General features: G+C 34.9%; 1 protein-coding gene across 1 annotated transcript; it reads left to right on the plus strand.

The window, feature by feature from the left end:
- Nucleotides 1–4402: 4402 nt before the first annotated feature.
- LOC120275380 (1-aminocyclopropane-1-carboxylate synthase-like) lies at nt 4403–7405 on the plus strand. Its single transcript, XM_039281930.1, has 4 exons — nt 4403–4633; nt 4885–5016; nt 5509–5669; nt 6324–7405. The coding sequence occupies exons 1-4, from the start codon at nt 4481–4483 to the stop codon at nt 7333–7335; spliced, it is 1458 nt and encodes a 485-aa protein (XP_039137864.1). The 5' UTR covers nt 4403–4480; the 3' UTR covers nt 7336–7405.
- Nucleotides 7406–23325: the final 15920 nt, after the last annotated feature.

Raw genomic sequence — 23325 nt, forward strand, 5'->3', positions numbered from 1 at the left:
TAATATTCCCCCCTTGATCCAATGTTACTACACTATTTATATCCACATCACCGTCCATTTAATTCCCAATTCCATTCTAATTTATTGTAGGCACTTGTCGATCCATTAGTGTACTACACCATAGCTCTATAATTAAACCATGTTGCAAAACCAAAAATGGAATAATATATATATATATATATATATATAATATGTTATATAGTGATTTGATAAACAAAGTCTTGCAAAAAGTGTAACCTTGTTTTCCTTTTTCACATGCAAGTTACGAAAAACATGCAACCAAAAAAAAAGACTTGCGTAGTAGAATTGGTTTTCAAGAGAAATTTTGAAAACATTCCATGAAGGAAAGATCAACAATAACATGATCCATTAGCACAAGTCTCAATAGTCTCACATTAGTAGGTAAAAGCAAACTGATTTGTTTGGTCAGAGTTTCACCCAGACCTCAGGACTTGTTTTTCTTCTTTGTTTATTTATTTATTTATTTATTTATATTAGGTCAAATTTTAAAAGGTTGCTTGATATCAAAGCAAGTCATTGACCCTTACCATCAACAAGCTTACGTCATGTATTTTTTCTCTAAAAATAATAACTTATATAGCTGATTATTAATTCAGTTGTTTTGTAATTGTATTAGTCAAAATATCGTGATCTACCCAATTGATAAAAAAATTATGTATTTATATAATAATATTAATTAAGTCCCGAATGAGAGTGACTTAATTAAATTAATTTGATCAAGTTGGTTGAAAGAGATAAATTGTGTTTTTTTTATTTTAATTATTTTTTTGTGATTCTCTATGTACAATTATTATAATATTTTTTATATTTGGAGTAAAGAATCTATGTGATAGTACTCTTTGTCAAGATAAGAGCTTAAAATTTCAAGGTCTATTAATAAGTGAATAACGACTCGTAGAGATGCTCATTAGTCCAGTTGTTTTATTACTTTGTCAGTCAAAATATCGTAATCCTTCCAGTTGGCAAGAAAAAAAAAATTGTATCTACGTAATAATACTTATTACGCCTCGAATTTGAGTTGTGACTTTGATCAAATTAATTTGGTTAGGCTGATTGAGGCAAATAAATTATACTTTTTTATTTTAATTATTTTTATGATTTTTTTATATAAAATTATTAGAATGATAATTATCCATCGCAAGTGAATATAGGTCATATTGACTAATTTTATGTAAATCTCATGTTACTTTTTTGCCCTCGATTCTTTTGTTTTCTTCATTGTGTTGCATGCAATTTGATCAAAATCCTCACAAAAAATAGCTTCTGATTTAATCTGATTCCAATTACTTAAATTTTTTTTGTTAAAAAATTTACAAGGGTAAAACTAGTTCTAACATTTTAATCTACCTTGTTTAAATTAACATTGAGTTCAAAAGACTATCATTGTTCAAATAATAGTTGGAAACTTTGCAACATTCCAATTTTTCTGGAAAAAATAAATATAGAATATATTAAAGGCATTAATAATGTCCCTCAAAGTAGGGACCAACGGATCATGTTCATTATAGTCTCTCAAATAAAATTTTTAATATGAGCTCCTAAATTATATTGATTTATTTATTTCAGTCCTTTTCATTTAATATAGAAGCCGACACATCAAATTAAACATATTTTTAACTGGCAGATTAAAACATATAATATTCTTCTCTCAATATATATATATATATATATATATATATATATGAATATATATGAAGATGAGTAATTTTGAAATTTAGGGACATTATATATATATATATATATATATATATATATATATATATATATAAAAGGATGTGTAATCTAGAGATGTCTCAAAATTTGAATTTTAGGGACATTCATAGCAGCCGTCGGATGATAATTTGACAGTTATGATCATCATGAAGAGTATCAAAACTTTTTCTATAGTGTCCCACAGTATATGTGAACAGTAAAAAAATATAATACATATATAAACAAACAACCATTAGATGATGATTCAACGGCTGTGATTAAATATTTTTAAAGAACAGTAGTAATTTAGAGACAAACTTAGAAAAAAGGGAAAATTACTGTTTACCCCTCGATAATTTCAAAACTTCCCAAACAGCCCCTGTGAGTTTTGCATACCTCAGACAACCCTTCCTTTATTGTTTCACTTCCTTTTTACCCCCTGCATTATGAAATTCCATCATTGCCCTTAAACCTTTTTGCATACATTTTTTTCATTCTTTTTTGCATTCCTTTTTGTATGTACTCATTTCTTAAACAGAGAGCTCATTTTTTTAAACAGAGAACTCATTTCTTAAACAGAGAGTTCATTTCTTAAACAGAGAGTTCATTTCTTAAACAGAAACCTCATTTCTTAAACAAAAAACTCATTTCTTAAACAGAAACCTCATTTTTTTTAAACATAAAACTCATTTTTTAAACAAAAACATTAATATTTAAACAGAAAAACAAATATTTACGTGATAAATTAATCCTGGATATAAAAACCAATTAATCTTGGCCACTCGTACATATTTAAATAGAAACAACGATATTTAAGCACTTTTTTAAACGTAAACGCAATATATTAAACAGAAACATCGATAGTTAAACAAAGACAAACAAGCATATAAACAGAGAACTCATTTCTTAAACAGAGAGCTTATTTTTTAAACAAAGACCTCATTTTTTTAAAACGAAACCCTCATTGAGTAGGGACATTGAGTATCTCATCGTCACGATCTCGCTGAACGCTTGAGTGCCGAGCTCCGGATCCGGCGAGCGATCTCGAAAGGTGGCATGCTCGTGTGGGGTCTTAAAGGAGAAATCTTTATCGGTGTTGGCGATCCGGCTGGTGACGCTCCTCGGCGTCGGAGTGGTGAGGTCTTCGTGGCGACGCTGGATAAGACGGGTCGAACTTCGAACGGAACCATTCTCGATCGCGGAGACCGCAACATGGATAGCAATAGGGTTAGGGTTAGGAATCATTCCGGGGTTTGGATCCATGGTGCCTAAGTCGGTGACAGGAACGGAGGGAGGAAGCGGCGCCGATGAGCGTTTGATCTCGCCGTCTTCGCTTCGTCTTCATCGTCTTCCCCGCCGTCGACCTCATCTCTTTCATCTTCTTCGCCGTCGACCTCGGGGAAGACCGCATGCTCCTCGTCGTTGAAAGTGAAGGCATCGAAAGGTCGCACCTTTTTCTCGAACTTGAAATCCCATTTTTTTCATGCAACGTGATCGTGATTGTGAGCCGCATGCTTTGTCTCACTGGCCCAGCCCAACTGCAATAAAGAGATTTTGGGGGTGATAAATACACCACAAAAAACTCATTTCTTAAACAGAGACCTCATTTTTTTAAACAAAAACCTCATTTCTTAAACAGAAAACTCATTTCTTAAACAGAGACCTCATTTCTTTAAACAAAAACCTCATTTCTTAAACAGAAAACTCATTTCTTAAACAGAAAACTCATTTCTTAAACAGAGACCTCATTTCTTTAAACAAAAACCTCATTTCTTAAACAGAAAACTCATTTCTTAAACAGAAAACTCAATTTTTTAAACAAAAAACTCATTTTTTTAAATAGAAAACTCATTTTTTTAAACAGAAACTCATTTTTTTAAACGTAACCTCATACTCTCATATTTTTAAATAGAAAGCTTCATTTTCAAATAGAAACTCATCTGCACCCAAGGGCATTATAGTCAAAACCCCGTCACACTTGCCACAACTTCCCATGCAAGGGACAATTTCAGTCCAAAAAAATTCCAAATTAACTCTATCAATCACTATTAGATGTTTGGGGGTTTTAAAAAAATCATCAGTATTCAAAAGGAAGGGGTTTTTGAGGAGTCAGAAAACTAATCTGAGATGTTTTTGGCAATATTGCAAACTTACAAAGTGTTTTTGGCAATTTTCACTTTTTTTATATATATAATTATCAAGAAGTAGGGCACAAAATCCAAGAATAAAAAAAAGGGCGTGGAGGATTTTTTAAAAAGAAAAAAATAAATAAAATTGAGTTTTTTTCATCAAAGTCAAAAGGAGAATAATTGTATAAAAGGACGTGTAAAAATTAAAAAGAACAAGGAGGGTTTAATTGGAAAAAGAAAGGAAGAAAAAAAAAAGGTCATGTTTTTAATCGTCAGTGCCAACGCAGCCATCCTGTCCAAATGGTCTCCACTGAACCTTCCCAGCAACCCTCTCATTCAAAGAAACAAATTCTCATTTTAAGTTCAACTTGTCTTCACCTCTCCTTTTCTCTCAATTAACACCAAAATAACCAGCAAAACAAACTCTAAAACAACACTTTGAATTGAAATCTCACGTGTCTAATCTCATTTGAACATTCAAACCTTCTTCTTGGTTCTTCTACTTTTTGGCTTATAAAACCCACCACCACCACCATTCATTCATCCTTCAAACCCTACCCTAACTACTTCTCACTTCTCTCTTGTTAATATACATTAACATCATAAAGAGAGATACTTTAGTTTTGTGTACTTCTTCAATGGAAATGGGACTGCTTTCAAGGATTGCTACAAATGATGGACATGGAGAGAACTCTTCATACTTTGATGGATGGAAAGCTTATGATAGTGATCCATACCACCCTGTTGATAACCCTAATGGTGTTATACAAATGGGTCTTGCTGAAAACCAGGTAATTACTCATTATATATATATATATATATCGAAATATTTGTTGACTCTTTTCGCTTTGAACCTCAGTTCACAACTCTTTTCGTGAACGCGCAGATGTGCTAAAAAATTAACTTCCTGATTATTGCGCATATCATAACGTGACTTGTCTATATTTCATATATATATATATATATATAGACATATTTGGTAGTGATTTGTTTAGGCTTTAGAATGCTAATTAAGATTTTTTTTTCTTTTAATATATTTCAGCTTTGTCATGATTTAATGGTGGAATGGATTAAGGAACATCCCACTGCTTCCATTTGCACAAAAGAAGGTGCTTCTCAGTTCAAGGATGTTGCCATTTTTCAAGACTATCATGGCCTCCCTTCCTTCACCAAAGTAATTCATCAACTCATTTTATTTATTTATTATTTTTTTTTTTTGAAAAAGTGGATAAACCACTAATATTAAATAAGATAAACCACTCACTTTATTTATCTATATACACATGTATTTATATATATATTTATACTTTTAAATCATAAAATTAAGGTTATATATTTAGCGAGAGAGAGAGAGAGAGAGAGAGAGAGAGAGAGAGGAACACATTAAAGACTAATGACCTTTGCATCTCAATGTCTTAATGATACTAGTATTAATTTAATAAGAAACTATATAAAAAGTAAGAAGTGGGTGGTGTGAAAATGAAAGGGAAAAATGGATCTTTCATTCAAAGTGGTGACTCATAGAAAAAAAAAAATTTAAAGAAACAGGGATTGAAGAAGACTTGAAATGAAATATATATATATATATTAAAATAGACCTTAGAAAGAGATAGAGATGGACTAAAGAAGAATGGTGTTGATTAATGATGATAATGGAAATTGGCAGGCTGTTGCACAATATATGGAAAAAGTCAGAGGGGGAAGAGTCAAAGTCAAACCGGAGAGAATTGTGATGAGCGGTGGGGCCACTGGTGCTCAAGAAATCATAGCCTTTTGTCTTGCTGACCCTGGTGATGCTTTTCTCATCCCCACCCCTTTCTATCCAGCGTAAGTACTTCTTCTACTCACTCTAGTCTCCTATCCTATTCTACCATGTTACATCAATTATGTATATATAGATATATACATGAAGTTTCATTTTCTGTGAGGACATCCCACGGCTGTTAGATCACATTCCAATGTCTTTTCTCATTAAACCTAACCCTCTGGCCTGTCTTTATAGTAGATGACGTCTCTTTTTTTTTTATATATATATATATTATAGTTGGGTTTACTTAATTTATAAATGAAAAAAAAAGAAGTTTTAAAATTTATTGTATAAAATAAAAAATAAAATATTTCATGAGCATTTTACATTTGATTTGATAAATAGAAGTTCTGAGTTGAGTTTGATAGAAAAATAAATAAATGCCAGCAGTTCTCTTACATGTGAGTGGGGACCAAAGGTTGAATCACCACCCGTAGTGTGTGCACTCTTTGTTGACATGCAACTTGTTAGCATTTATCAAAAATTAAATACGAGTTTTATCGATAATTATGCATGATAATAGTTATAAAAAATTTAAAATAAACAAATCTACATCTAGTACAATATAATATATATATATATATATTAAATATTGATATTTTTCTTGTATTTAGCACTTGATGAGAGATTAGAATGTATACTAACAATTATGGATGCATTTTTTCTTCCCACAGATTTGCAAGGGACTTTTGTTGGAGAACAGGAGTGAAACTTATTCCGGTGCATTGCAAAAGCTCAAACAATTTCCGAATAACAAGAGAAGCATTAGAAGCCGAATACAAAAAAGCCGAAAAATCAAACACAAGAGTGAAAGGTTTGCTCATAACAAATCCTTCCAATCCTCTTGGAACAATGATGGACAAAAACACGTTGGAGGAACTTCTTCAATGGACAAACGAGAAGAAAATACATCTTGTTTGCGACGAAATCTTCGCTGGGACCGTATTCGGTCAAGGAGCAGAATTCACAAGTGTAGCTCAAGTGCTAGAAGAAGATACATCGAAAACAAAGTACGATCCAAATTTGCTTCATATCGCATGTAGTCTTTCGAAAGATTTAGGAATGCCGGGATTTCGAGTTGGTATAGTTTACTCGTACAATGATAACGTAGTGAAATGCGGTCGAAGAATGTCAAGCTTCGGCCTTGTTTCGACACAAACTCAGCATTTGCTTGCACCGATGCTGGCAGACAACAACTTCACTAGCAAACTAATGATAGAAAACTCGAAGAGATTGCATGATAGGCATGAGAAGTTTACGTCGGGCTTGGCCGATGTCGGCATAAAGTGTTTGTCAAGCAATGCAGGACTGTTCTGTTGGATGGATTTACGCCGGCTTTTGGAAAGTATAAGTGTGGAAGGTGAGAACAAGTTGTGGAGGATTATCATTGATGAAGTGAAACTAAATGTGTCACCGGGGTCTTCTTTTCATTGTACTGAGCCAGGGTGGTTTAGGGTTTGTTTTGCAAACATGGATAGTGAGACAATGGAGGAAGCACTTGGAAGGATAAGGAGGTTTGTTTTTAGGCTTGGTGAAGAAGAAGAGAAGAAGAAGAAGGAGAAGGAGAAGGAGAAGAAGAAGAAGAAGTTTGAGAGGATGTTGAGTTTGCCAAAGAGGTTTGATGAGATGGTTTTTACTCCCAGGGGTATTTTATCTCCTCGTTCTCCTCTTGTCAAAGCCACTTGATTTACTGCATTCATTGTACCAAATTAGATTGGATAGTGTCATGTGAATATGTAGAATTAATAACACATGATAACTGTCTAACGTTTATTATTATTATTATTATTATTATTATTATTATTATTATTATTATTATTATTATTATTATTATTTTGTTTTTGTTGAATAGATATGTTGGGATACCCGGGGGTTTTTCATCCCAATATTTTAGATTGGGATATGTAGTATTTGTGGTAAGTTGGAAGTTGTCCTTGTCTGATGAAAGACTAGGAAGGTCTAGAAAGTATTTTGTATTTGATGAAATTGATGGTAATAAGGAATAAAAGCTTTTTCTTTTAAAAATTTGAAATATTTATTTTGATTTAAGATTATTGATATAATGTTTTTGTATGAATGAAAGACCTGCTTGTATGATAAATTTTGAGGTACAAAAAGAGTTATATATTTAAATGAAAAGCATGCACACATAATAAATTTTGAGTGGTACAAGAGTTGAGAATTAAATTAAAATTCCATTTGCATGATAAATTTAAAGTTATTGTGAAAGAATGTTCAGTTGAAAGATAATAATATAAAGGAATGTTTTTTACATAGTGGTTTGGGGAGAAAATTTTTATTTTAATTTACAAAAATGTGACTTTATAATACTAGTAAAAACTGAATATTTTTTAAAATTAAATTTTATTTATTTAATTAATAATAAATATTTATTAATATAAATAATTTTTAAAATTAATTATTAAATATATTTATTTTAACAATTACATATATATAAATATATATAAATCATCCCAAAAAGTTTGACTGTAAATTAACGCCTACTCCCCAACCAAACAACCCAAGAATTCAAAGGTTAAATGTAAGTACATTACATAGAAGTCTGAAGGCATTAAGAAGAAAAAAAAAAGCATTAAACATCAGAAGTTGATAGTAAACGACATACCATTGGAAGAGCTCTTTCACACTTAAAAATGGGGGAAAAAGGGTTTACTTACACACAATGAAAATTTTGGGGAGTAAAATTTTTTTTTTGAGTAGTTACTAAACTTTTTTTTTATTACAATTTAAATACTAATTTTCAATTTATATCAAAATGAATATTAAACTTTGATTTCATTTCATCGGTGGGGTAATTGGAGATTTTCTGTGAAATTTGGTGATGTGGATGTTAGAATGCTTGCGTGGATGGCCAAAGTCCACGTCATCGATCAAGGCACCCGCTCTCCAACTTATACACAGTAGGCAGAATTTATGCACATAGGATATACCAGTCTGCTTCCCACCCATCTCCCTATCATCCAAGACCACCTATAACACCGTGACCTTAGGAGTAGTTGACATCTGGAGATCATGGTACAATCACCTACAAAAAAAACAAAAGAAATTAACATCTTCATTGCACTATGGAAGTGGATTGGGTGATAAGTGTTGTTCTCTATCTTGATTTGGACTTCGGCCTCGTTAGACTTTTGTAGATGCATTAGGGGTAAAATAGTCATTTAATATTAGTTGCATTTTTGCATGTTCGCAAAATGGCTTTTTGTGAGAAATTTAGCCAAAACCTAGGGTAACTCAGTCATTTGGACCCCCTCTTTATTCTTTCTTTTAATAGAGGGCGACTCAGCCATTTCTTTTTTTTGAAAAAAAAAACCCTGCCTTCCACTTCGCTTTCTCTTCCTTTCTTTTCTTTCTTTCTTCTTCTTCCTTAGCCGTGAGCCTTCTTCCTCAATTTTTCCGACCATCGACCTTGATGAATCACTACCCAAAAACCCTCTTTCACTTGCTGTCAAGTATGGTAGGAGGTCTTAACATAGTTTTTATTTCATATACTCGTTTTATTTCGTTATTTTTCTCATTTGAAAACCTAGGGTTAAAACCTTTAAATATCCTAGGATTTATGAGTAATTTGGACTTAAAATGGAGCACTTGTTCTACTGGTTATCTTTGATTTTTGATTCCTGTATAAAATTTTTTGTGATTGGTATTGTAAATTTGAGAAAACCTTTATTGTCAAGCCCGGAATTATTGTAACAATTTTGAAGTTACAGTAACAATTTTGAGGTTGTTGTAGCACCAACATTCTACTCTCATTTATTTTACTTATTTGGTCCAAAATGAAGCTCTTCATTTTTTAACTTCACTAGAATTAGTTTTACTCAAGTTTAGGGCCTTTTGAGTCCAAAATGGTGTCGTTCTGCCCCATAACCCTATTATTGCATGTACGACATGTAAACCTTGCGCATTCATGCATTTTAGATTTTATTGTTGTATTCATTGCTTCTTGGAATCCATGCTTGTGCCTAGGTGGAGAAACATGTTCTATGGGGAAGAAAACCACTGAAAAGTGAGCGCATCTTGAGACGAGACAACCTGTTCTGTGAGTGGTTGATTTGTGGTTGCATAGTCTTAGTAGGAGTAGTATACTATTCTTATACCAAATCATATTTTATTTTCTTTACCAAAGATGAATTTTTTAGAATGGTTTGAATATACTTGAGTACTTGAAATCTATGGTTGCATCTTACTAAAACATAGAATACTTATATGTGTTTATTTTGAAAGAGAGATGCTCGTATGCCTATGTATTTACACTCCAAGTCAATATAGTTTAATATGTATTTGTTTATTTAGCCATTGTATGGTGATTTATAGCATTAATTTTAAATGTACGATCTTTTAGTAAAAAAATGTGAATGATGGATTTCTTGAGTTGTAAATTGGAAATGCTTATATTTACTGACTTTGATGGTGACTATGGGCCACAACCCGACCTTGGACTTCGATCTGACACTGCAATGTGGGTCCCATGGTTGGATCCAATGAGAGGCAGCGTGACCAACCCTATGTTTATAATTTTATCCCTAGTCGAGAGATGCATAGAGCCATTGATAGAGTTTAGGAAGGGTAATACCTTCAATTGTATGAGAAATCTGGAGCCACCACACGAGAATCTCAGTGGCCAACGCCAAGGGAGGTAATGTTCTAAAAATCTTCTTGTAAATTTTAAAACACCTTGGTCGTCTCGTATTTGGTTGCGACCACGATTATGTCAGGAATGATTTGTGGCTAGTATATGATTTTGATTCGTGATTAATGTGTTGAAATTTTATTTGCATGTGTTACTGATAACGCATGTTTAAATTGTTGAATTGTTGGATTCTTGGAAAATTCTTTAATGTTATTATTAGTATGATGATTACTTTTGTTGAGATGTTTTATTACTTTGTTTTGTCTACGTTGTCACCACTCGCAGGGTAACACCTATTACTCACCACTTTCTCACTTTCAACTTCTCTTAGATTGCGACACTGGACTTGGTTGTGCTGGGCAGTTTATACAGTGACTTGTGTCCCCTCTCGTGTCTAGGTTGGTTTATCTTTTTTGCATATAGACTGTATGGATCCACTATACCTTATTACTAAATTTTGTTGTTGCATTCGTGCTCTATGTATTCTTAGTGTAGTTTAAACCATGACTTATATTTTGTTAATGTTTCCTGTATTTTATGTCCCCAATGTAGGGGAACCCTATTGTACTTTTATTGTTTAGTTTGTGTTCTTCTTCTTGGTGAGATTGTGATATGAGGTTTATGTTGAGCCTTACGGTGACTAGGATGTGGGGTGAAGTATAGCTCTCTCCTTGTTGTCATGGTGATGACCGGATGCTTGGCTAGTGATGCGGGTCGGATTGATGAACTAGCATGCGCCTACATGGACAAGTGGGATGCGATGACCTAGGTTAGGTCATTTTGGTAATTTCCTTGAACGGCTAATTTTAGTGATAAGAGGACCCCATTAGATGGAAAACGGGTCAACAAACACAAGTCACTAGAGCTCGTGAGTCACATTGGTTTTCGGCCAAATTCCATCATCTGGCCCTCGAAAACATCAATTTTGCAGTTTATAGAAAAATTTCGTCTAGCCATATCTTAGGCTATGAATCTCTAATTTGTTTAGTTATGATTTTTATTTCTATAATGTCAATTGGGAATTTTCCATTTTTGACAAATTTTGAATTTGTTTCCTTTTTTTTTTTTTTTATGTTTTTAGGGTTTTTCTTATTGGTCTATTTAATTGTAAGCCTTCTGGCTATGAAAATCAGTTTTGAATGAAATAAAATTCTAGTTGTTCTTTGTTTTTCTCTAAATCCCTGGGTATTTTTAAACTAAACAGGATTTGGATTTTTTTACTTTGTTGTTAATTTGGGAATTCTCAGACTAAACAAGTCTTCAACCTTATCCCGCTGCGTCAGCTAGGGTCAAGGTATGACAATAAGACTGCTAGATCTTGGTCAACCAATTTACCTTAAGATGATTCTTTTATAGGTCTAAAGTTTGAATTGTGAATCAATGTTAGGGTTTGTAACAATTTATTTTAATTTTTAAATAAAAATTGGGACGTCTAAAGTGTTGGCCAAATAATACACGAGCAATGGTGCTTATTCTATAATGTAGTTAGAATATACATATCTCATTTATCAAATTCTTCTTGATATACTCAATCTCTAGGTTTACTAATTCCATAAGCTAGGAACAATACATATAATGATTTAATGGCTGTAGGTAGTTTTAGAATATTGCCACTACTCAAGTAATGCAAAAACAGAGAATCAATTTTCTCATGCAATACTAGTATAAGGGAGTTGGCATTTAGAAGATTTACAAATCTATTTACAATAATGTGAAACATAAAACCAAGGTTGTCAGATTTGGCCCGGGCATTGACCGGGCCAACCTAAGGGGTCAGGGGTCAATGGGTCCGATCTGGTCAAACCGGGGTTGAACCGGGGTCACTAATAAAACATTTAAAAATATATTATAATAATAGATTTTTATAAAAATATTAATATAATCTCTATTTTTAATATTTAAAAAACAAAATTAATTAAATTTGATACTTAAAATTTTAATTTTATATTTTTTTATATTTTTTTAAAATATAAAATATTAAAAAATGAAAAATTAAAATAAAAAAGTCATAAAGGTCTCGGGACTCATAGGTCTGTGAGTCCTGAGACTTTCCCCTCTTTCTCCCCTTCGGTGCTTCGTCTTCTTCCTCTCTTTCACTTTCATCTTCTTCCACCGGCCGCTTCTCTCTCCTTATTATCTCTTTCCTTCTTCCTCCTATGAGTCTTCGACCCGCTCTCTCACCCTTTCATCCTCCTCCGGCCGGCAGTTCTCCACCACTCTCTTTCTTCCTTTGTTCCCCGCTTCATATCCGGGTCATCCGGTCGGGTTAAATAAACCGAGTTGCCGGTTTTTAACCGGTTCATCCGGTTCTTAGCCGGGTTATTAATAGTCCGAGTCAAGGAGCATGACAAGACTGGCCTCATGCCCGGTTCCCTGTTTTTCCGGTCGAACCGGCCGGGCCAGTCCAGATTTGACAACTTGCATAAAACTCTACATGATTATATCAGTAACATGAGAATGCAGGTTGAGGATGGGATAAGGATAACACAACGGCAAAGACATATTAGAAGGAATATTAGATATTAAAGGTATAATTGAACAAATAAAAGTGGGTATGGGAAAAAAAATACCAATTCCAATGTTACAAATACAAATTATGTTAAATGTATAATTGAACAAATATCAATTCCACAATGCTTTATGTGCTACATTTTACTACCATACACATATGGAATGGTATTAAATTAATGGAGCATGACAAAAAAACCAAAAAAAAAAAATTGTGATCTTGTTCTTCTATGCAATTGGGTACCTTTTATATACAAATTAGTGTTGTATTTCAAATGAACTATGTTTGTATTTCATGTTTGCAATTTTAGAATTTTAAGCTCTAGATGATGCTTTTTCTCCCTAAGCATGTTGAGTACTATATGTATTTAAATTTAAAATTTTGAGTACCATCTCTGCTTGTTTGGCTAGTTGAATTATATATGTGAGTATATTTCTGTATGCTTTTGTTAATTAGATAGTCTATTTTAATAATTAAATCAGTACACCAAACCCTATTTGTTACATGGAACAATTACAACCATATTTCCAATGAAATATGTTTGTCTTCATGTTCACAATTCTATAATTTTATGTTTTGGTTCATGTTTAGTATTAGGTTTGTATTTCAATTTTAGTTGTTTAAAATTATAAGTTGTAGTTGTAAATTCTTTATTTAATTTTGGGATTTTTAGTTATAATTGGTACTTCTCCTCCATAGTCATGTTGATTACATAATTTTAGAATTTTTAGACTTTCTTGTACCATGTTTAAGTGAGTTAACTAATAATTATTTGGTTAAGTCATTTGCATACTGAGAAAGTTTTTTTTGTTAAATTGGTTATTTTTTATATGTGGATAGTATATGTAGTAATATATAAAAGATGAGAGAAAAAAATTAATGCCTTTTATTAGAGGAAACCAACCCATATAAATACAATAATGGTGTACACATGAGTATGTATATATATATGTATAAGTACAATGCACATGTATAATTATTACTTTTACTTTAACATGGCCCTCAAACTCACGGGGGGTCATGAACCGAGAGTTTGTCAATTAGAAACTGAAACCGAGAAACAGTATGAGCCTTAGTGAAAAGATCAGCAATCTGTTGTGTAGAGGCGACATAAGGAAAAAGAATACTACCAGCAAGGTAATGATCACAAATGAAGTGAAGAGTGACCTCAAGATGCTTCGTACGCTCATGGAATACAGGACTGACAGCGATTTTGATAGCACTCTGGTTATAACTAGGGGTGGCAAAAATTCGGGTCCGGACAAAACCGGGTCCGGACAACTACTAATATAAATAGAAAAACTTGTGTCCGGACCCGGCCCGGTTTTAAATCCGGACAAACTTGGTATGTCCAAACCCGGTTTATTTTAAAACCGGGTTGTCCGGATGTCCAAATTTTTCCGAATTCTATAAGTTATTTTTAAGTTCGCTCAAATATTAAATTATACAAAAATAATTTAATTCACATTAAATGTAAAAAAACATTAATAATCCAAAACTCAACTCAAATTATAGAAAAATCTAAGTCTTAATAGAAAAAACAATAGATGTTTAAAGTTTTTAGAAGAATGGGCTTAAAACAAATGGGCCTAAAGTTGTGGGCTTTTAAAGTTTTAGGGGTTAAAAGGGCCCGGTTGTCCGAATTTCTATGTCCGAACCCGGCCCGGATTTAAATCCGGACAACCAAGCCATGTCCGGACCCGGTCCGCATTTGCAAACCTTATGTCCAAACCCTTTTTATTCCGGGCCGGACAAAACCGGGCCGGCGGGTCTGGACAGATTATTGCCACCCCTAGTTATAACAATATATAAGAGTAGGGGAAAAGATAGAGACACTAAAGTGCAACAAAATCTGATGCAACCAAAGAACCTCCTTGGCAGTGGAGGACAAAGCACCATACTCAGCCTCAGCAGTGGAAAAAGCAAAAGTAGATTATTTCTTGCTTTTCCAAGAGATAAAGAGAATATCCAAGGAAAATGCAGAAACCAGTAGTAGATCGTCGATCAAAAGCATTACCTGCCCAATCAGCATCACAATAAGCGTGCAACTTAAGAGAAGATGTGGCAGAGAAAAGTAAAAAGCAAAATATAGTGCCATGAAGATAACGAAGAACTCATAAGAGGGTAGCATAATGTGTAGAGCAAGGAACACTCACAAACTGACTAAGAACATGAATAGCATATGCAATATCAAGCTGAGTGATGGTCAGATAGACGAGAGTACCAACAAGTGCACGATAGCGAGTGGGATCAGATAGAAACTCACCATCAGAAGACCAAATTTGATGATACAACTCAATAGAAGTAGAGGCAGTGCTAGAGATTAGTGATATCAGCTCCTCGAAAAATGTTAGAAATGTATTTCTCTTAAGTCACCAAGTAACCTCGATGAGAATAAGCAACCTCAACACCCAGAAAGTAATAAAGAGGGCCAAGATCTTTTATCTGAAACTCGGTGTGTAACCGTTGTTTCAAAGAAAGAATATTATCAACATCATCACCAGTGATAACCATATCGTAAACATAAAGAAAAAAAATAGTGAGGCCTTGAGAAGTCTACTGAGTGAAGAGAGCATAGTCATGAGAGCTCTTGGTAAAACCAAGAGTAAGAATCACGCTGTGAAACCACTCAAAGCAACCACGAGGAGCCTATTTGAGTCCATAGATAACTCTAGGAAGATGACAAACATGTTGAGACGAATGAGAGAAATCAGAAGGAGTCATATAAACATCCTCAGAAAGATCTCCATGTAAGAAGGCATTGGTCACATCTAACTGATGAAGTGGCCAGTGATGAGCAGTAGTAATAGCGGAAAAAAGTTGAACAGTAGTCAACTTGGATACAGGAGCAAATGTCTCCTCATAATCAATGTCATACTCCTGAGTAAAATCAAGAGCAACAAGACCAGCTTTATGACGCTCAATACGACCATCAGCTATAGTCTTGACTCGATAGACCCACAGACAATTGATTAGAGTAACACCAGACGGAAATAGAACAAGATCCCATGTATGCATGCGCTGAAGAGCATCAAGTTTCTCTAGCATAGCATGTTGCCACTGGGGATATTTCATTGCCTTATGATACGACTGCCGCTCGAAATGAGAGTGAATAGCAGCAAGAAAGGCCTGAAAATCAGGATAGTAAGTAGAGGAGAGAGAAAGTGCGTATTGAGTAGAAGAAAGGTGAATGCGATCAGGGTAACGATGAAAGACAGCATGAGCATCTTCAGGAGAGGGTGGGTCGAGGAGAATCACCAGATCCATCAATGCACCCAGAGAAAAGGGAAAGAGGAGCAGAGGAAATGTCTGTGGAGTCGTCAGGAGAGGGCACAGAAGTGGTAGTGGTAGTAGAACTCAGAAAAACAACTGAGGAGAGAGAGAAGAGGATGCTCTAGTGGAAGACTAAAGAAAGGAAAGATTTGGGATGGATGAAGAGAAGTAAGGAGTATCTTCAAGAGAAGTGACATGACGGGAAATACCAAGACGGCGAGAACGAGGATCATAGCAGCTATAACCCTTATGTCAGAGCTATTTTAGACAAAAATGTACATAGCAGAACAGGGAGAGAGTTTGTTTCGTTCAAAGATAGGCAACAGAAAAAAAAAACAGGTGCAACCGAAAGTGCGCAGATGACCATAAGAAGAGGAAGTGAATAAAGACATTCATAAGGTGTGATGCCAGAGAGAATGTAACTAGGAGTGCAATTAATGAGATAGACGGAGGTAAGAATGGCCTCAGCCCAGAAGGATTGAGGGACGCAAGAGGTAAAAAGAAATACACGTGCAGTATCTAGGATATGACGATATTTGCGCTCAGCAACATCGTTCCGAGTAGGTGTATAAGGATAAGATTGCTGATGAATAGTGCAGTGAGTAGAGAGTAATGTTCAGAAAGATGTAGAGAGATACTCGCATGCCCCATCAGAGTGAAAGATCTTAATGCTTTTACCAAACTAAGTATATACCATTTGCGCAAATTGAGAGTAAATGGCAAAACCCTCAGATCGTGAACGTATTAAATAAAGCCAAGTATAGCACGAGAAATCATCAACGAAATATATGTAATAGAAGAAACCACCAAGAGATAAGAGGGGGGCAGGGCCTTAAACATCAGCGTGAACAAAATCAAAAGTAGATTCTGAAATAGATTCACATGAAGAGAAAGGGCGAGCAGTGTGTTTAGCGAGTTTAAAACTCATACATGGATGGGAAGGAAGGGAATAAACATAATCAAGACTACCTGAAAATGTTAAGAGTTGTAGGCGAGAACTAGACAAGTTATCGATGTGACTGTACCAATGATCAAGAGAACACACAAAAGCGACAATGTCAGAAGATGGAAGAGCGGGAAGATGAAAAGAGTCTAAGTAATAGAAGCCGCCAACTCTACGCCCGATCCCAATCCTCTAGCTTGTAAGATGGTCCCGTATAGTATAAGTAGAAGAAGAAAAGGTAACTGTGAGACTATGATTAGTGAGCTGACTAACAGAGAGAAGGTTGAGAGCTAAGCCAGGGACATGGTGGACATCATGAATGTCAAATGAAATGGATTAAAGATGACCATACTACGTGATTAGATGAATACTCCCACCAGCAGTGCGAATACTGTAAAAGTGTGAGGCATAGAAATAGAGACTAGACTAGATGTATCTGCAGTCATATGATGAGTGGCACCAAAATCTAAAATCCAGGAGGAGGAAGACATACCAGAGGCAACAAACATAGCAAAGAAAACGCTGGAGGGCAGAGCGCGCTGCATAGCATGAATCTATTTAGTAAGCTGAGCAACCTGAGAGAGAAGATCAACAAAGGAAGAAGAAGTTAAAGCTGAGATAAAGGTAGCGTGAGGGGAAGAAGTAGGAGATTAATACGGAGGGTGAGACTGTGATGACTGCTGTTGCTGTCATTATTGAAGCTTAAAAAACTGACTCTTCATATGATCAGGACGCTTGCAATAATGATAGATGGCAGAAGACCTAGAAGAGGTCGATAAAGCAGGAGCTAGTGGCATAGAAGGGTCAGAGGATTCCCTAGAGGAGCATGGAGAGGTTATAACGAGAACTGTATCTGTAGGGACAAGTCATGGAGATAATGTGCTGAGATGAGTTTCTTCAGCAATAACACCATGAATGACATCGTCAAATGATGGAAGAGGGTCTCGATTGAGCAGTTAGCTATGAACAACATCAAAATTTGGACAAAGATGCATCAGGAATTCGAAGGTGCGCCATGTTTGGCAAGACTGAGTGTGAGTTTTGCAACATTTGCATGTCAAGCAAGTAGACTCCTCCAAAGAATCAATCTAACGCCATAGGGACCGAAAATCACTAGCATACTCCCTAACGGAACGCTCACGTTGCTGTACTTAAGTAAGGTCCTGCAAAATGGCATACTAATGAGTAGAGCTGGAATGCTCAAACATACGACCTAACTGTTCCCACATTGCATGAGTAGTGGTAAGATGTCCAATTTCTATCCAAATATCAATCTCACAAGATTGACAGATAAGGGTCATGATACTGTGATCAGCAGATGTCCATGATGTATCGGGGGTGGACGGATAAGGACAGGTTCTGTCGACATGGCCAAGTAGATCCATACCAAGTAAAAAATGTGAACGGTAGTAAACCATTCTCTGTAATTGGAACCATTTAATTTGAGAGAAGAGGAAGATGATACAATTTTTTTTTTTAATAATGGTGGGAATAAAATAAATGACAGGGAAAAACAAATCTAGAGACTTGGAAATTTTTTTTTTAATAATGATGAGGACTGTTACAAGGGATAAGGGAGCTAGGAAACTAACAAGGGGAAAAGAAAAATTTTGGGAATCGGTTTTGGGAAGTGGAATGCTGGAAAAAATGGGAATAAAGGAGCTAGGAAACTAATAAGGGGAAAGACGAATTTTGGGAAGTGGTTTTGGGAAATGGGATGCTGAAAAAATAGGATGGAATTTCGTACATGTATGCCTGTCTCTTGGTCAGGGAATTAAAAGAAAAAAAACTTTTTGGCTGCGTCGGCTAGTAGCGGCGATTGGTTATGAGCAAGGACCGGTGGTGGCTAGTGGCTGGTGGCGAGTCTGTGGAGAGGTTGGCGGCTGCGTCGGCGGGCTGTATTGGCTGAGAGCCCTTCGGAAGCTCAACAAAGAGAGGATCTTGTCGTTGGCATGCAAGGATCTCATCATCTATTGGCGGACCAATGCTGGACCTTTTTTTTTTTTTGAAAGAAGGTAAACAACATAAATGATAGTCAATATGAGTTTGCAAATCTCATCAGGCCAGAAAGGTGTGTGTGGACAAAGGTGGTCGTAGATCGAATATGGCTCATCAGAGGGCTTACAGATTTCTGGAAAAGAAGAACCAAACAAACGACATCATCGTCATAGATCGAACTGAACAAAATTCGGGCGAGATCGCCGGGCGTCTGATACCATGATAGAAAAAAGATGAGAGAAAGAATGAATGTCTTTCATTAGAGGAAACCAGTCCATATAAATACAATAATGGTGTACACATGAGTATGTATATATATATATATACAAGTACAAGTATAGTGTACATGTACACATGAGTATGTATTTATATACAAGTACAGTGTACATGTACAAGTATTTATATACATACTCGTATTTGTACAATGTACAAGTAATATTAAATCAATAACAAAACCCTAATTTCACCATGAACCACTTAGAGACATATTTCAAATGCACTATGTCTGTTTTTCATGTGTACAATTCTAGAATTGTAAGTTTTGGTCTATCATCTCATTTAATTTCAATTATACCATATTTAAGTAAGTTAGCTAATGATTTTTGCCTAATTTAATTTTAGCACCCAATTCAAAATACTGTACTATAGTATTCCATTACACAATCGGTAAACTAGCTAGGTTGATAGTAAACTAGCTGGGTATGCTGACTATTGTTTTCCTGACAAGATGTCTAAATTAAAGCTTGTAAGCATTGTAAAGGAATTCAATTTAAATGTAGAAGGCTGTAAGTTCCGGGGGTTGGATCTCATGAGTGATACAATGGGTATGAAATAGGTTGAAGCTAATGCAAATGCTTTGAAAATGGCCCAAAGTAATTAACTTTTGCTTGGAGGTAAATATTTTTGCTAATATTACTGGATTGGTTGAACCTAGCAAGAGAATTAGTAGCAGTGGGATTGTTGTAGATAAAAAGGTAATTAAAGATAGAGTTAATATTGATTTGGACAGTGGTGATGACTTAGGGGAGAAGTACAGGATCATAGAGATGATACATATGGTGTAATTAATAGTGGTGAGGCTATAGAAGAAGATACACAAAATGAATTAAGAGAAGGATATAGTGGACTAGATGGTGGTGATAGTGGTCATGTTGCTTATGGTATACTAGATGATGGTGGAGGTATAGTAAAAGAAGAAGGATGCACAAGGAACAATTTAGTAGAAAGGGATGGTCTTTTAGACAGTGGTGATGCCACAGGGGAAGAATTAGATAAATAGATGCATAATCAAAGGAAAGTATATACAGATAGTAGGTTGTCTAACTTAGAATATAATTTCAGCAATGAAGAGGATAAACTTGATGATCGTAGTGGTGATGCACAAGAGGATGAGATAAATGCACACTATGCACATAGTAGACTTGCGGGACATAGTGAAGTTGAAGATGAAATTGAAAATGAGTATGGTGCCTCAGAAGAGCTGCAATCTTTCTCTTCAATAGATGATGAAATGGTTGGCCTAAGTAGGCTTATGTATGTAGAATTTAGTGAGAAAATTGACATAGAAGACCCACATTTTAAGATTGAAATGAAGTTTAGAAGCTTGAAGTAAGTTAGAAAGGTTATTAAAAATTATGACATCAAACACATAGTTGTCATGAATTTTTGACCCAACAACAACAAGAGGTGTAAGGCAATTTGAAAGAAGGGATGCCCTTTTTATTTGTGGGCTTCTCCCATAGTGAAAGATAAGAACACTATTCTAATCAAGTTAGGGTATCTCAAGCATGAGTGTGCTAGGTGTCACACCCACCCCTTTTACCGAGGTAAATGTGGCACCCATCAGTTAAAAATCAATTTTAACTGGAAACCTGACACCCCTCAGAAACCAAATTAGACTTACAAATCACAATTTACAACTTTACACCAACTACAAGATTCAAATACATAAATACAACAAATATAATTACTCAAATTTGCGGGTACAACTGCTACAAGATCACGACAATAACAAATAGAAAGAAAGGTATGTGACCCACAGCAATCTTGGACTCAACCCTGACTAGCTCTATAGTCAAACAGTGATCTGCTAAGGTCCTGCTCCTACAACTACAGCACGTTCAGTTGGTCGATAGTGGCTCAATAATTTTAAATAAGTAAATGTAGTGTACATAAAGCATATAAAGATCAATTTTAACAAATAATTTCAAAACTTCACAAAGACCAAAATTTTGGTAAAATACAACATTAAAGAGCTTTTGAAACTTAATCTCATCACAAATCAACATTAAATCAAATTTTCCAAAAATCCAAATTATTGTGAGAGACTGCCCTCCTAAGAGTGACAGCTGGGCTTCGCCCCCTCATCACAATTCAAAATAACAAGTAATGTAAAAACCATCCTCAAATCCACAGCCCGAAAATTCTCCCCGACTTAGCCGTCGTCACGACTAGGTTGGGAGCCGGCAAGGTCTTCATAACCTTGATGTTGGCCCACTTGTCCCGTGTGGTGACCCTGTGATCCCGATGTATCATCCAATCAGGGCTCTACGCTCCCACCTGATCTGGACAAATCAACACTCAGGTCCACCACGCCACCCCTAAAGGCTGACCCGTGGGAACCCACTACTGCAGTAGTCGGGCCTTAGTCCGTCGTCACCATCCAAACCATCATATAGATATAGCAATAATACAATCGGTATAAATTATATCACAGGATCCTTATCCAGGACAAGCATTCACATCTCGGAAATAAACATTATTTTCCACAAAGCCAATGCCAAAAGTATAACAATGCATAAACCAGTAAAGTCCAGATCCATGATACCATTCCTATACTAGGAATGAAAACCAATTCCACAAACAATACCGATAAAACCATCAAAAATAAACACATGAACCAAATAATTAAATCATATATACGTATATTTTCACTATTTGAAAATACATATAATTATACAAAGCTGATGTATTAATACGATTATCATGAACATTAACGACAATAAATATAAGCCATTAAATGAAATACTTAAACAATTATTTCCAAAATACTAGCCATTAAATAATTATTTCAAAATAATAATAATAATCCAATTATTTAAAAATAATAGCCACTACCAACTCACCTGGTCCCCTTGGGTTCTTTGGTAGACCTGGAACTCCCTCCCAAGCCTGAACAACAACTAACAGAATAATATAATAAAAAATAAATACCGCATTTAAACCCAAAAGAAAATACAAGAAACAATAACAGACTCTCTATTGGGCCCACTCACTCCAATCGGTTAAAACCGGACCTTGCATAATCCAACTGGCTTTCAATTGCACTTAAACCAACTCAATTTAGAGTAAACACTGCTGAACCAACCTGAACCGACCTTAATTCCACTGAACCAGCCTTGAACCAACTCAATTCTTATACAAAATCCATTGAACCAACTTGGTTCAGCCCAAAACCCTTAGGCCAAATCAACCGAACCAAACCCAAACCATCTCAACTTGATTTGATCAAGCCCAACTCAATCAATTCAATTCCAACTTGGTTTGATCCAACCAAATCAATTTGGCTAAACCCAACCAATTTTAATCCAATCATCATCATTAACACCTTAATCATCATCATTATCAACTTAATTAACCAAACCAAACCCTAATCTTGGTGCTACAGTAATGATACAGTAAATCCGGCAAATACCTCCACTATTCAAGCAATTTCATCACAAATACAAGGTTTTTTCAACACAAAAATAATTTCACAACAATTACTTTCTCATCCTCATCAATATATATTCAAATCCATTATTTTTTTTCATCAAATCTAACATATATACATACATGCATATATACATTCATTCATGAAAAATACACCAAGAAAAACTCTTACCAAGCAAGGTCATCTCTCCGGCAAGCTTCCTCCGGCGATCTCCAATCCTCCACATCAAATATCGCATTTTTCTTCTCATTTCATTTTTTTTTTCGGGTTACTGTAGCAGTATGAGGGAGAAGGAAGAAATGAAACCATCAAACTCTAGATTTTTCTCAACTTAAGTTTTTTGTCAAAATTTACTATTAGTCCTTGGAAATACAATATCTTACAAAAAGTTCCCTGAAAAGTTCATCAATGGTCCCTGACTCAAGAAATAGTATTTCCAAAAGATCCTTACAAACTATCAAACAGTCCCTGAATTATAACATAGTATTTCAAAAAGATCCTTGTCGCCTTACCTTTCAGTTCTTGGTTTCCATAAACATTTCATATCAATCCTTTTTCTATTACTCTTTAACCCAAAATATTTTATAAAC

This window comes from Dioscorea cayenensis, chromosome 14, assembly GCF_009730915.1.
Source record: "Dioscorea cayenensis subsp. rotundata cultivar TDr96_F1 chromosome 14, TDr96_F1_v2_PseudoChromosome.rev07_lg8_w22 25.fasta, whole genome shotgun sequence".
Taxonomy (NCBI): Eukaryota; Viridiplantae; Streptophyta; class Magnoliopsida; order Dioscoreales; family Dioscoreaceae; genus Dioscorea; species Dioscorea cayenensis.